This window comes from Amblyomma mixtum, chromosome 4, assembly GCF_055824585.1.
Source record: "Amblyomma mixtum isolate Tamu chromosome 4, ASM5582458v1, whole genome shotgun sequence".
In the NCBI taxonomy this organism is placed as follows: Eukaryota; Metazoa; Arthropoda; class Arachnida; order Ixodida; family Ixodidae; genus Amblyomma; species Amblyomma mixtum.
In genome coordinates this window covers 108,003,429-108,017,052 of record NC_143015.1, presented here as the reverse complement: position 1 = coordinate 108,017,052, position 13,624 = coordinate 108,003,429, and the positions used below count along the sequence as shown (strand labels likewise).

The window sequence follows — 13,624 nt, the reverse complement described above, 5'->3', positions numbered from 1 at the left end:
GTCTTCCTGGCAGGAGCCCTACTGCCACCGTGCAGAATGACCATATCAGGCACGAAGCGCCATCATGGATTACCAATATTCGGGCCTCTAACCTATTTGTGTAAGCACATATCGCCGTCTGTGCTTCAGGAGACCATGGCGACCGGCGCTGTAAATTTTAAAATTATGGCGCGTAAGACTTGTTTTGAATGTGAAAGCATATAGTTTTCGATTTTCATTTTTGTTTTTTTTTTCAACTGACCATTAGCATGCAGTCGTAAGGCATCGCATACAATAGGTTGATTGGTCACCAAAACGCCGCCCGATTTTGTTGCGTATGAGTTGCGGCCCCGCCTCGGAGTCTGAGAGTCCTGGCTCATTGCCCCGCACCTACGGAAGATCGCTTTTCTTTGATACCGCGGTGACGTCTAGGATTTTTCGGACCACTGATGCAGGTCACTGCCGACCCCGGGTTTCGTTGCCGATGAGGCATATAGTAATGCTTTCGCATTAATAGTGGCCGAAGTTTAGACAATGGCAATGTGCAAATCAAACCCTCCGGCATTGCTCCAAGTGCACGAACGGAGGGACTTGACATTGCCAGCGAAGGGATGCGCCTGCATCTACTGCCTCATGATCATTGCTGACCTCGATTTATTGTTAACCTGCAGGTGGCTGATCCCGTCTCTCGTCAGGCTCGTTCGATCGCAGCGTCGCTGAAGGATGCGGAGGAATCCGGAGGCTGAAGAACCGCAGTGAGCCTCTGCAGCGCTTTCGCCGCGTGGGTGTAAGCTGCGTGGACGCACCAGCCGGTGTCCTCTTCCCACCAGCGGAGACAAGGTGAGGGAAAGCAACATGTATGTACGACGTGAGGAAGGAGACCGCGACCTGTGTTACTCTTAAGTGGATACACTAGCGCTGCACTGTGTGGGTGTGCTGCAGAAAAACATTGGAGTGGGTATGCAGCAGAAAAACATTGGAGGACCCTTGAGCTCCGCCTTGGGAAGTGGAAAGTGACAGCGCGTTGCAGCGCTGCCAGGGAGTTCCTTGAGATAAACGGAAAGTCCGCATCACCTGCCGCGGACTAGCAGCGCTACGTCTCCTCTATAACACAGAAGCAGACGCCCTGAAGAAAATGGTGTGTTGTTTCGAAGCGCTTTAAATTCTTGCGATCGGCGTTCGCGTCACTAACGGCACACGCTTAGAAGGCGTGCCCCCTAACTGTTGTTTCTGGCGGCAATGAAACGCCTCAACTAGGGGAGCGAGCAGCACCTCCTTGTGCCGAGTGGTTAGTTTTTATGCTATCTGCGACACATGATAATGGCCGCCTTTTTATTAGTTTGAAAAATTTTTGCGAGCGTCCCCTGAAGTACTCGCTTATCGTACAAACGCTATCTTCCGTTTTTACGGTTCCCGGCCCGGGCTACGTATAATAGTTGCGAGTGTAAACGCCAAACGCTCGCGCACAGCTGAACTGAGCACAGGTGGCAGCTAGAGCAGGTAGAGCGCGAGGAGCACAGCAGAGGGTCGAGCGCACTTTATGTCAAATACTGCGTTGCATACTGCACTGCATTGTGTCGAATAGGTACGCCGCTTGCCAGAAGTTGGCATTCCAGTAACTTGCTCATATCAGATGCGATAGAAATAGACTGCCGTAAGACACACCTTACAGAAACAACGCAGTACCCAAATATCTTACGACGCAGCGTTTGCTTAATAATTGGGACAAACTCCCTCGAAAGGAGTTCACCAACTCCTTAAGAGAGCTAGTGAACACCCTTGTAGTGTTAGTGTGTTAATGAACAGCTTAAGGGTTTTTATAAATACCCTAAAGAATGTTAGGCCTGGTACACTCTGCAACACTTCTACAGCTTTGGGCTCTGAAACATTAGTGTTTTTCGCGAGACGCCAACGCCGTATGTCCACTCCTCGCCGCAGTCGATACTACAGTACTCGGTGCTAAATGGAATTGTATTGTCGACCAGGCAGCGTGCGGTGACGCCACCGCAGGAGTGCAGATGATCTCTTTTCATGAATATAGGTGCCCTTAGTTGGCTAGTTTTTGAAGAATTGCTTCCGGTAACGTGCATTACAGCACGGGCAAGGATGTCGAACACAAAATATGTTCTGCGAAATGTAACTCTTCGTCGAATGCTTGAGAATTTTGTCAACCACTCCTAAATGGTATAAAATCACAGCAGCAGTATTATTTAGGCACCTTTGGCTTTGCACAGTGACATCCACCGCTGGAGCGTGGGTGAAAAGAAACCGGCTTACTTTGTTCCTGAATAATACTCACTGATCACACAAACAGACTGAAATATTAAGCTAAGTGAGATATGAGTCAGTGCGTGGTTTGTGCTCTTTTTATGTGTGTGCATACTTGCACGCAATGACTGCTAGTTGGTTACTTCCAGCGTACATTGAGTAGCGCCGAGACAAGGTTCGCTCAAGCGAAAAGTGACATTAATTAAACCAATGCAGTCATCGGTAAGCTTGCCTAAGCGTTGTACGCGGCTTAGTAAATGCAAAATCATCCTCCCCTCCTTGCAGAGCACGTGCTCTCCTTGCATTGTGGTACTTCTGAGGACCCTCAGGCTACCGACGAGTGGTGTCCAGCGGTGCCTCTGGCTGAAATGCAAGGGTGAGCTCGCAGCTATATCTTCAAATAAGTATCCAGGCTAGTTCAGTGAAACTTGCCGCTAATCTAGAATAACAGCTTGGGGCACTGGCACGTCAGTGGCCACATACAACGTGTTGCGCAAATAAACGTGAGCCCCAGACATCCCAGCTAAACGTGTGCATTGCGCATGCACAAATTTCGCAAAGAATTGGCATTTGGGCGGCAAAATTGTTCTATACCACGTTTGTTTGCGTTAATTACCTGATTCGATCAGAAGTCTGCGGTGACGATGAAGGAAATTAAACGGATTTGTCAGCGATCGCACCGGTGGCGCCATCTTGTTTTTCAGCCGTGGAGATTCGGCGAGGGAGGGGGGTCGCGTTGTTTTGCAAAAGGTTTGAAGGACCTTTTCAACTGCTTTATTGACGATCACAATAAACGTAGTTGGCCAAAACTCCACTATATTTCACGTCTTCGGTGGAGGCTTCAAGCAATCTGCACGGTCAACAAACAAGATAGCCCCACCGGTGCGATCGCTGACAGAACGGCTTGATTTCCTTCGTCGCCTCTCGGGCCGAGGTGCGCATGCGTGTCACGGCCGCCGACAGGTTTGAGTGGTGGCAGTATGCGCTGTGCTGAACCTCTCCGTTGTATGCGTTTTCTCTTTTTTCTTGAAGCAGCAAGGACCGACTGCGAGGGAGGCCAGAAACCAAAGGAGCCTGAGCCACCTGCTGAGTCATTCGTCGTGTGGGTGTCTGGGACGTCCTCGGCGCCAGCATGCCCCTCGTCGCGACCGCGTGGATGGGGCAGGAGACGGGGAAGCGCTGTCGCAGGTGAGGGAGACTGCTGGAAGAGCGCATGTTATTTGACATTCGCATTACATCGGAATCGCCGGTTCCTGATCATGCATAAAAACCTGCTACCAACCAGATCATTATTGAACGGCATGTGGCAAAATGTGGTCTTGAAAGCCAAAAAATTGCTCTATACCGCTTCCCTACTGAAGCGCGGGAAATACGAAGGCTTTTCCCTTTTCCCTTTCTCCCTCAAGATGTGCGTTAAATGTCGGCCGCGGTGATTGAATTTCGATGGAGGCGGAATTCTAGAGGCCCGTGTACTGTACGATGTGAGTGCACGTTAAAGAACCCCAGGTATTCGAAATTTCCGGAACCCTTGAGTACGGCGTCCTTGATTTCGCAGTGTTAACCCCATTGCTAGAAATAGTCTTGGCTATCCGCTGGATTTGAGGGCGGGCATTATCTCACACGTGTAAGCCCCATGTATTGCTTTTGAACGAACAGTTCTTCGCTGTAGTAAAACTGACATTCGAGCGAGTTGGTACAGCATGTTGGAAAATTTCCAGTGCACACAGGACAGGCACACCCCATTGATAATAATAATAATAATAATAATAATAGTTTATTTTTCCTCTTTTACAAAGGAAAGGAGCAGCCACGAAAAAGCTGCTTCAGAGAGCAGCTTGACGGGGTGACTGCCCCCTTTCTGACGGCATTTGGCAGCGCAGGATAAATGAACTGATTGAATTTTTACATCAATAAATCAAAATTGAAAGAAATTTGAGTTAAAAAGCACAAAAAGAAAAATCAAAGTACATCATGTACATAGCACTAAATGAGGACATGGACAAACTGTTCACAAAAACATTTGACGGAATTGTTTCAGGGAAACAACTGTAAAATCTTTCCGACTATTGCGTGAGTGCTGATTGAGTAAAACAGGAAGCCTATAACGAAGCATCTGCTTGCCGTAGTTTGTGCGACAGCCAGTGATATGCCAACGTTCTGGATTTCGGATGTTATGTGTATTGATGTGTTGTTGAAGCACCGCTAGTAATGTTAGCGTGTCGTCCTTCTTGGTGATGCCTAGTCTATAAAGTAGGGAAAGTCTGTAGTTATACAAGGATGTCATTTTAACAATTTTTAGTTAAAACCATTTCTTTGATAGAAATGGTCTTGGCCATCCGCTGGATTTGAGGGCGGGCATTATCTGAAACGTGTAATCCCCACGTATTTCTTTCGAACGAACAGTTCTTCGCTGTAGTAAAACTGACATTCAAGCGAGTTGGTACAGCATGTTGGAAAATTTCCAGCGCACACAGGACAGGGACAAAGAAAACACCACAGCCGCTGAGGTGTTCTCTTCTTTGACCCTGTCCTTCGCTGCCTTAGGGTTATTGCACACGGTTCATGATGTACTAAATTGCAAACAGATCAGTCTGTGCATTGTTTGAGCCATTGCCTCACAAGTGCCATGTTAGGTTTTGAAGTGTCATGCTTTAAACAGTACAGGAAAGCATACAACACCATACAATGCTATACCGCTTTGACACGAAGTCTAGAGGATGCTTGATGAATTAAGTTTAGTGTAGGCGCCCTTAGTGGTCTAGTTTTCAGACAATGGTAAACGGCATAACAGCGGTAAACGGCAATGGTAAACGGCATAAATCGGTAAACGGCATAACAGCGTGGGCAAGGATATCTAAATACAAAAATATAATGTTCTGCGAAAGGTAACTCTTCGTTGAATGGTTGAATGCTTGCCAATTTTGTCACGGGCCGCCGCGGTGGCTCAGTATTTGTGGTGGTCGGCTGCTGACCCGAAAGACGCGGGTTCCAACCCGGCCGCGGCGGTTTGGGAAGAGAAATTCTAGAGGTCCGTGTACTGTGCGGTGTCTGTGTACGTTAAACAGCCCCAGGTGGTAGAAATTTCTGGAGCCCTTCACTACGGCGTCTCTCATAGCCTGAATCGCTTTGGGACGTTAAACCCCATAAACGAAACCAAATTTTGTCACGCAGCTCAAAATACTCCAAAATTAGATAAAATCGCAGCCCCAGAATTATTTAGTCACCTTTGACTTTGCACAAAGACGTTCACCGCTGGAGCGTGAGTTTAAAGAAACCAGCTGAATTTTTTGCTGAAGAATACTCACTGATGAAATAGCCAGGCTGAAATATAATGCTAACTCAGATATTGGTTAGTGATCTGTGTTTTTTGTGTTTGTGCATATTTGTCCTGAATTAGCATTAGTTGGTTGCTCCCAGTGTACACTGTGGAGTGCAGAGACTCAAAGACAAAGTGGGAAAAGTGTAATTTAATTTTAATTAGACATGGGCAGTGATCAGTAAGCTTGCATATGTGAAAAATCTTCTTCCCGTCCTTGCAGTGCACGAGCTCTCCTTGTGATGTAGTACTTCCCTGAGGACCCTTAGGCTACCGCCGAGTGGTGTCCAGCGGTGCCTCTGGCTGAAATGCAAGGGTAAGCTCGCAGCTATATCCTCAAATAAGTATCCATGCCATTTCAGTGAAACTTGCCCCTAATCTAGCATACCAGCTTGGGGCATTGGCACGTTGGTGGCCATATACGTATGGTCATTCGTACGCTTTCGATCCAGGCCAAGGTAGTGTGATCGATTACCAGACTCGGCGGGTGCATTTCGATGGGGCAGAAATGCAAAAGCACCTATGGGCTCTGCTATATGTTAGTGTACTTTAAAAAAGCCCATGTGGGGTGAAATTAATGCGGAGTCTCTAAATGTCGACCAGCAGTCTCATGGCCTTGAATCTCGCATAACATATAACACGAAATAGAGTTTGCGGAATTTCACGTTATTTTTAGTAACCATTTGATCTATCTTTCCACTGGACTTCAACTAAGTCAGAGCCCTGGTGGGGAATACTTGATGGGATTGTTTCCCATTGCCTGTACACAAGCATTCGGCCTTGCGGCTAACATGGACTGATCGCTTCGTGCACTACCTTATGAAGAATGGAACAATTTTAGCTAAGTGTTTTAAGGGTTAGGTTAGTTTAGGTTAGCTTTCTTTGGGCTTTGTTGACTTCTTGTACTCGCTCCTGCTATGTATGTGTAAATAGAGGGAAGATATCATTTATTGGGGCTTTACAGTAAAAGTGCCCAACACGATGGTCATTTTGAGCGTTAGTGTTTAAAGAGGGGATGTTAGAAATCAGTTATGATCAGCAGTTATCTAGGAAAATATCTTAAAATTAGTCATTTTCGGTAGTGAGACTGGCTGAAAGTGCTAAAAACGCCGACATGTTCTTGTATGCAGGCACCCAGCTAGAGCCGTTAATTCTTACTCGCCACAAGCCTCTGAAGTTCATAAAGTAATTTGCCCATGGCCTCTGCGGTCGCACCAAGTTACACGAAGGCTTAAGTGCTGCAAATAATCTGCCTAGATGAGTTAGGTGATCACTTTGAATTAGCAGCCAATTAACTCTGATCTTCTAACTTCAATTTTGTGCTTTGTCTACTCCTTTTTTTTCCAATTAGCTCGGTCCAGAATGTGCACTCATGTATGCTGCCGACATACAAACTAGCAATTATTTGTGAACTGCAAGCTGGGGCTTCTATGTCAAATTGTCAGATTGGACTAGAATTGCTGCTTAAGAGGTCGTACCTGGAAGTGCAGTGGGCGTAGTGGAAACTGCATCCTTTCTACTATTACTACAAGTGCGCAGTGATGAGATTGCACAGCGCAAGTTTTCGTTTTCAGTGGCTATTTTATCTTGATTCATACGCTTGGTGATGAACCCGTTATTCAATCCGATAGGTCACTTCACAAAAACCTTGCCATGTCGGTGTAGGTTGATCAGTTTGCAAGATCACTGCTACCACGGTTGCTAACGGGCACACCACCAGTCAGACATTCCACCAGTGCTGCCAAAATAAGCAACATCTAAGCATACCTGCTGTCGACTCACTCAAGCATATTACCAATTACCTCTGCATAACGACATCACGTACCAAGAAAGAAATGCACTTCTTGCAAAAGGCACAGTAAAACCATTGATATATTTTTTCCTTCATTGATTAAACTGATTAGCGGAGAGGCGCATGGGGCCCCATTGGTGCCAGCTACTGTTTATTTGCTTCATTTTTTTCCAACTTCGACAAACTATTTGCCCAGTACAGGAACCATCGAGCATAGTGGTAAGGCGGGTAGCGCTGAGGCTGTTGCTAATTGCAACTTCGCTTAATCTTCCTTGTTCGCGCATACCGTCATGAATTGCTTGAAAAACGTGACTGTGCCTGAGCATTGTTTGTTGCTTTCTAGCTTCAGGGCATGCCGCTTGTTGGTGTGAGTAAAGTTTCACAGGTTCTTTCGTCTTCCTTATTGCACCAGAGGTGCACCGCCAGAGACGGTTGGTAACTCGAAGACTGAAGCTCTTCGCACCAGGGGTGCCCGTCAGAGACGGTCTTGTGTTCAGTTGAGACGCAGGGGTAAGGCGAACGCTTCAAATTTTATGTACAGATATTTACAGCGTACAGAAGTTTAGACACTCGAGACAAATTAAACGGCAAAAGGACAAAACAAGAAAAGGGTGGAACTGGCTAATACTAGGGGAGACCCCTACTCGGCGTTGCCGATGATGCGTTGCATCTCACCTTAGCGCAGAACCCCGCTTCCGGCTCCGGGGCCCAGTTTTAAAGCCCTAAAGGCCCAGCCCACATTCGGTAACTTCCAATCATGTTGCGCTCTTAACATGGTTGGTTCATCCAGGGCATGGCCAGCCCTCCAGCTTCCGTAAGGTAGAGCACTCTCTCCACCACAAAATAAAAACAAACACAAATAGACATTCGTGCCAGAACGTGCGCGAATCGGTTCCGCGGGGCGGGTGGACACCCGTACTTTCCGGGGCGTTCGCGAGCGGCCGCGTTCCAAGAAAGGAGACGCTCCGCTTTGAGTGCCCCCAGCCGCGTTCCAATAACCCCCGCGAACGCTACCGATACCTTACACGCCCTTCCCAAGATTCTACAAAGGGCTCAAATGGCACTTTTAGAATTACAAACAAAAGGGATCGGTGTCTGACACGAAACTACCCTTCGGGTGACATAACATATACAAAATGTACACATTCAAATGCGCGTTTCACACCTGTAAAACCAGCGCATTCCCGAAGTCCAAGCTGTCGCGCTGCGACCAGTTGCACCAACAAAACCAAAAACAACAAAATGCATACGGGCACCAACACAACATCACGCAAAATGCAAACTTAAATACACACAGTGGCATGCCTGCCGTGCGCCGTAACACAGCGTCCAAGTTGGTGCGTTGCACCCAGTTCACCTGCATGCACGCCGTCGTCCTGCTCGCGAATGAGCACACATAGACACAGACACTCGCGACTGGAGCGTTCACAGCACTCGCCCAATGCCCACGTGAGCCTCCTTAGTCACACCGAGCGTCCCTGTGTCCATTCGAGCCACCACGTGTTGTCAGTAACACAATTAACGCCTAAACGGTAACTCCCTCATTAGGCTGGCGCCACAACGGGGCGTGAACTGAAAAAACGGTGCCCTCCAGGATCAAAAACGTCCTGGTCATCGATAGGTGAAAATCTCTGACCATGCGACGCACTTGAGAGCACTCTCTCTCCGGCGCCCCAGTACGACACGCGTGGTGCGTAAAGAGCATAGCCCCTGGCCCGTCCAAATATAGCAGTACAGTCAGTCTTGCTACACTTGATATGCCGACCTCTAGCACGGAACATACTGTTCCTCGCGTCGACTTTCAGCGTGAAGGCCACGCACCTGCCTCCAGCTGCTCTGCCTCGCTTGGAGCCATTTGTCCCGTTCCTGCACGGGCAAACTTCGACATTGCCGCTCCATGCTTGATCGGCGCTTGCCGGCTTCGTGGCATAGTCTGAGGCTGCATGAGCTCCCTCGCAGTCGCTTGACCCTAATTTGCCTTGTGGCAAGTCGCCACGCATCTCGTCCACAAAGGACCTGGTGGGACACACGTCGGGTGCGTTCAACTGCGCGTTGCTCTGCCCGATCGGCCCAGCAAGCCCGCCTCCGTTCTCTGGCTCGCATGGAACGCTCTTTCCATCAATGACGCTACGGGGCCCTTCATGCCCTATGACCGACACAGTGTGCGGTTCCAGCAACGCTAGACTTTCTCCTGTCACTAGCTCCGCGATCTGACATCTGTCGTCGCTGGCCGTTCCCTGCTGCGCTAAATGCTCTTTTCCGCAGCTTGCTTGAGGGCGCGTTTTTGGAATTGTGAGACTCACTTCCAACAATCCTGAGCACGCGTCCGCGTCCATGGTGTCATTTGGGATTGAGCTAACCTGGGCGGCCGTGTCGTCGGAGTGCGAGATCACCGCCTCTAATACCGCGACGCTGCGTTCCATCAGGATGCTTTCTTGAACTGCGACCCCAGCTTCGCAGAAATCTGGCTCACTTTTTACTTCTGCCTGGCTGTTCTCTTTACCTCTGCTTGACAGGCATATATATGCCTTTGCCTTCCGGCATTGGCGTCCTCTCTGCTCGGGACTCGGAGCAGTTCTCCCTGGCTAGTTGACCAGCTCTCCTAGACTGTTTGAGCTGAGTGAGCTCCAGCGCTAGCTGCTGGCGCTTTGCTTCTAATTCCTCCAAGACGCACTTAACATCCTGAGGTTTCTCCTCGCACAGCGGCGCCTTTCCTCCATTCACTTTCGCAAGTTCAGCCTGAAAGTACGCTAAGCGCGCCTTCGCTAATTGCACTTGGTACTTCACATCGAGTGAGGGCCGGCATGGATAACCCTCCATACCGCTAGCTGTACTCCTCAACTGTCCTACCGGCTCGAACACATGCACAGGGACGCTAACAATGCGACGAAGGAAACTCACAGTTTCGATGCGTCGATCCGCATTGCCAGCTCCTTGGCGTCGCAGTCCACCGCCACTTGCACCGGACGCTGCGATGAGCTGTCGCACGCCGCTGGTCCTGTGCACGTTGTCACTTGCTGCGACCCGCCGGTGACCGTAGAGTTATCGACGCTCTGCCTTCCTTGACCGGACGCAGTCCCGCGTCGCTGGACTACTGCCGTGGTCCTTACGTCCTTGCCGCCGTCTCTCCGCAGGTCCTTTCTCGAACGCTGCTGTTGCCTGATCGTCGCCTTTCTCCTTGCGTTCAGTCTTCTTCCTGCGCCGTCTTCCGATGGCCGCAGGATCCTGTCGACTGCGCCAGTAAAGTTTCACAGGTTCTTTCGTCTTCCTTATTGCACCAGAGGTGCACCGCCAGAGACGGTTGGTAACTCGAAGACTGAAGCTCTTCGCACCAGGGGTGCCCGTCAGAGACGGTCTTGTGTTCAGTTGAGACGCAGGGGTAAGGCGAACGCTTCAAATTTTATGTACAGATATTTACAGCGTACAGAAGTTTAGACACTCGAGACAAATTAAACGGCAAAAGGACAAAACAAGAAAAGGGTGGAACTGGCTAATACTAGGGGAGACCCCTACTCGGCGTTGCCGATGATGCGTTGCATCTCACCTTAGCGCAGAATCCCGCTTCCGGCTCCAGGGCCCAGTTTTAAAGCCCTAAAGGCCCAGCCCACATTCGGTAACTTCCGATCATGTTGCGCTCTTAACATGGTTGGTTCATCCAGGGCATGGCCAGCCCTCCAGCTTCCGTAAGGTAGAGCACTCTCTCCACCACAAAATAAAAACACAGAAATAGACATTCGTGCCAGAACGTGCGCGAATCGGTTCCGCGGGGCGGGTGGACAACCGTACTTTCCGGGGCGTTCGCGAGCGGCCGCGTTCCAAGAAAGGAGACGCTCCGCTTTGAGTGCCCCCAGCCGCGTTCCAATAACCCCCGCGAACGCTACCGATACCTTACAGTGTGTCTTGTCTCCTTCTTGGTCTGTGTGTGTTTGTGCGGTTGAACAAAGAACCCCAGGTGGTCGAAATTTCCGGAGCCCTCCACTACTGCGTCTTTCATAGCCTTAGTCGCTTTGGGACGTTAAACCCCATAAACCAACCAACCAACCAACCATCATTATGAATCTGCTCCAACTAGCCAAATCTGCAGTTCTTCTACAGCTTGTTTGAGGTTAGCTGAAAAGAGGTCAGTGACTGAAACGCGACCACCCAGGTGGTCGAAATTTCCGGAGCCCTTCACCACGCCGTCCCTCATAGCCCGAGTTGCTGTGGCAGGTTAAACCCCTATGAACCAGAAACCAAAATTTGTTGCTCGGGAAGAGCAACAGCACGCAGATGGCACGATGCTCGTGCGAACTTACCCGAGTTACTACCCGAGCTTACCCGTGTAAGCTCGGGTAGTAACTCGGGTAGCTAGGCAACGGCACAAGATCGTACATCCCGTTTTTGCCAATACGCTTGTGGTGATAGCTTGTGCTTAAGCGGTTTAGCTCGTGCCGGCCAGGGATCCTGCGTGACGCTGTCATGAGCTGTGAAACCCAGCCCCTGTGCGAGGGTGGTGCCCTCTGGGTGTGTAGGCGACGGGCGGCAGCGGCGCTATCTATTGGAGCGCAGCTGAAGTGGCTGCTAGGCGAAGGCGACCCAAGGTCGTTTGGAAGCCGCACCGTCACGAGCATGCGCGAAGCCGAGCTGGGCTCCAGTAGAGTTGCTTTAGCCGTCGTGGTGGCTCAGTGGTTATGGTGATCGGCTGCTGACCCGAAAGACGCGGGTTCGATCCCGGCCGCGGCGGCTGAATTTCTTTGGAGGAGAAATTCTAGACGCCCGTGTACTGTGCGATCTCAGTGCACGCTAACGAACCCCAGTTGGTCGAAATTTCCGGAGCCCTCCACTACGGCGTCTCTTCATAGCCTTAGTCGCTTTGGGACGTTAATCCCCATAAACCAAGACCAACCAACCAGTAGTGTTGCTTTCGCAGGCGCTCTTTGGCTGTCAGCTGTGAGCGGTGGCGGTATGCGCTGTGCTGTAGCTCTCCGTTTTATATGTTGTATATCTTCTTTCTTTTCCTGAATCAGCAAGGACCGGCAGCGAGGCAGGCCAACAGCAGCATGAGCCTTGGCCACCTCCTGAGTCAACGCTGCGTTCGTTGTGTGGGCGTCTGCAACGTCCTCAGCGCCAGCATGTCCCTCGTCCCGACCGAGTGTATGCGGCAGGAGAGAGGGAAACTCATCTGCATGCCGAAGGTGAGGGAGTCATCTGAAAGAGCGCATGTTAATTGACTTTTGCGTTCCATCGAAATCGGTGGTTCGTGAACATGCATATACAAACCTGCCAGCAAACAGATCACTGCTGAACGGCCTGTGGCGAGATGTGTTCGTAAAAGACGAAAAACTGCAGGATCGCGCTTGTCTGCTTAAGAGCCGAAATACCGAAGCCTTTCCCTGTCGCCTTTCTTCCTTCGTTTCTTAATTTATAATAGTTTTTATATTGTCTTATTTTCCTTTGCATTGATATTAGTTTTTAATTTCATTACATATATGTTCCTCATGAACATTTGCTTAATGAACTTTTTCATTTTATTTACCATTGAGCTTATCTCATGATTGACAGTTTGTGCAGACAACTTCCGTCCACAGACTTCCGTTCCCGCCACTTATGAGCCAAGAAAGGCTTATGCCTTAAAGTACCTTTCCGTATCCTTGAGGCCACAAAGCTGTGAAGAGTGCGTACGCATTTAGCATTTCTACGGTGCAGATATAGAGCAACCTTTCCATAGCCATGCATGTTCCTTTGCTGGTAGTGCTCTAACATTCTTCATAACCTGGTGTGGCCTAGTGGTTTCTGTTATAGTCATTACTGGAGGGAACAGAAGAAACAGCGCCATTTACGCTTATTACCTGAGTATGCGTATTAGGAAACACCATACATAAAGTTCCAACACAGAAACGTAACACTGTGGCTAATGAGAAAGCCGATGCATGCACTGCATTAGGAACGTTGAACAGAAGTTTTTATGTCGACTTCAAATTGGACACACACACATTAACCTTACAACTTCCTACTCACAAAACAAGACTAACCCCTCTAAAATGTGTAATGGTGAACTCGCAGTAAATCACATAACTAAGAAAAAAATATTTTAGAACATTTTAAAATGATTGTATTCCTTTACACCCCATGTTGCGTTTAGGTGCTCAAGTACGTTGATTTCTCGACCATAAGCCCACATCATAGAAGTTATTTTTGTGATTGCAAGAGATCGTAACATGTGACCTGGACTCGTACTTTCAGAACACGCTAAAGGACTTGTTTTTATCATTGTGAACCTCTTGGACAAG

General features: G+C 49.1%; 2 protein-coding genes across 5 annotated transcripts in view; both read left to right on the top strand.

Moving 5' to 3' along the window:
- Positions 1-12,706, top strand: part of LOC149347770 (uncharacterized) — a 39,001-nt gene extending 26,295 nt beyond the window's left edge. The window contains exons 6-8 of the mRNA XM_089586039.1: positions 2,533-2,623; positions 3,283-3,435; positions 12,366-12,706. Of these exons, the coding sequence (XP_089442165.1) occupies positions 2,533-2,623; positions 3,283-3,435; positions 12,366-12,565 (444 nt within the window). The 3' untranslated portion in view covers positions 12,566-12,706. The remainder of the gene's footprint in view (positions 1-2,532; positions 2,624-3,282; positions 3,436-12,365) is intronic.
- LOC149347763 (uncharacterized) overlaps positions 1-13,624 on the top strand; it is a 220,076-nt gene that overhangs the window by 36,038 nt on the left and 170,414 nt on the right. The gene's annotated exons all lie outside the window — the stretch shown is intronic.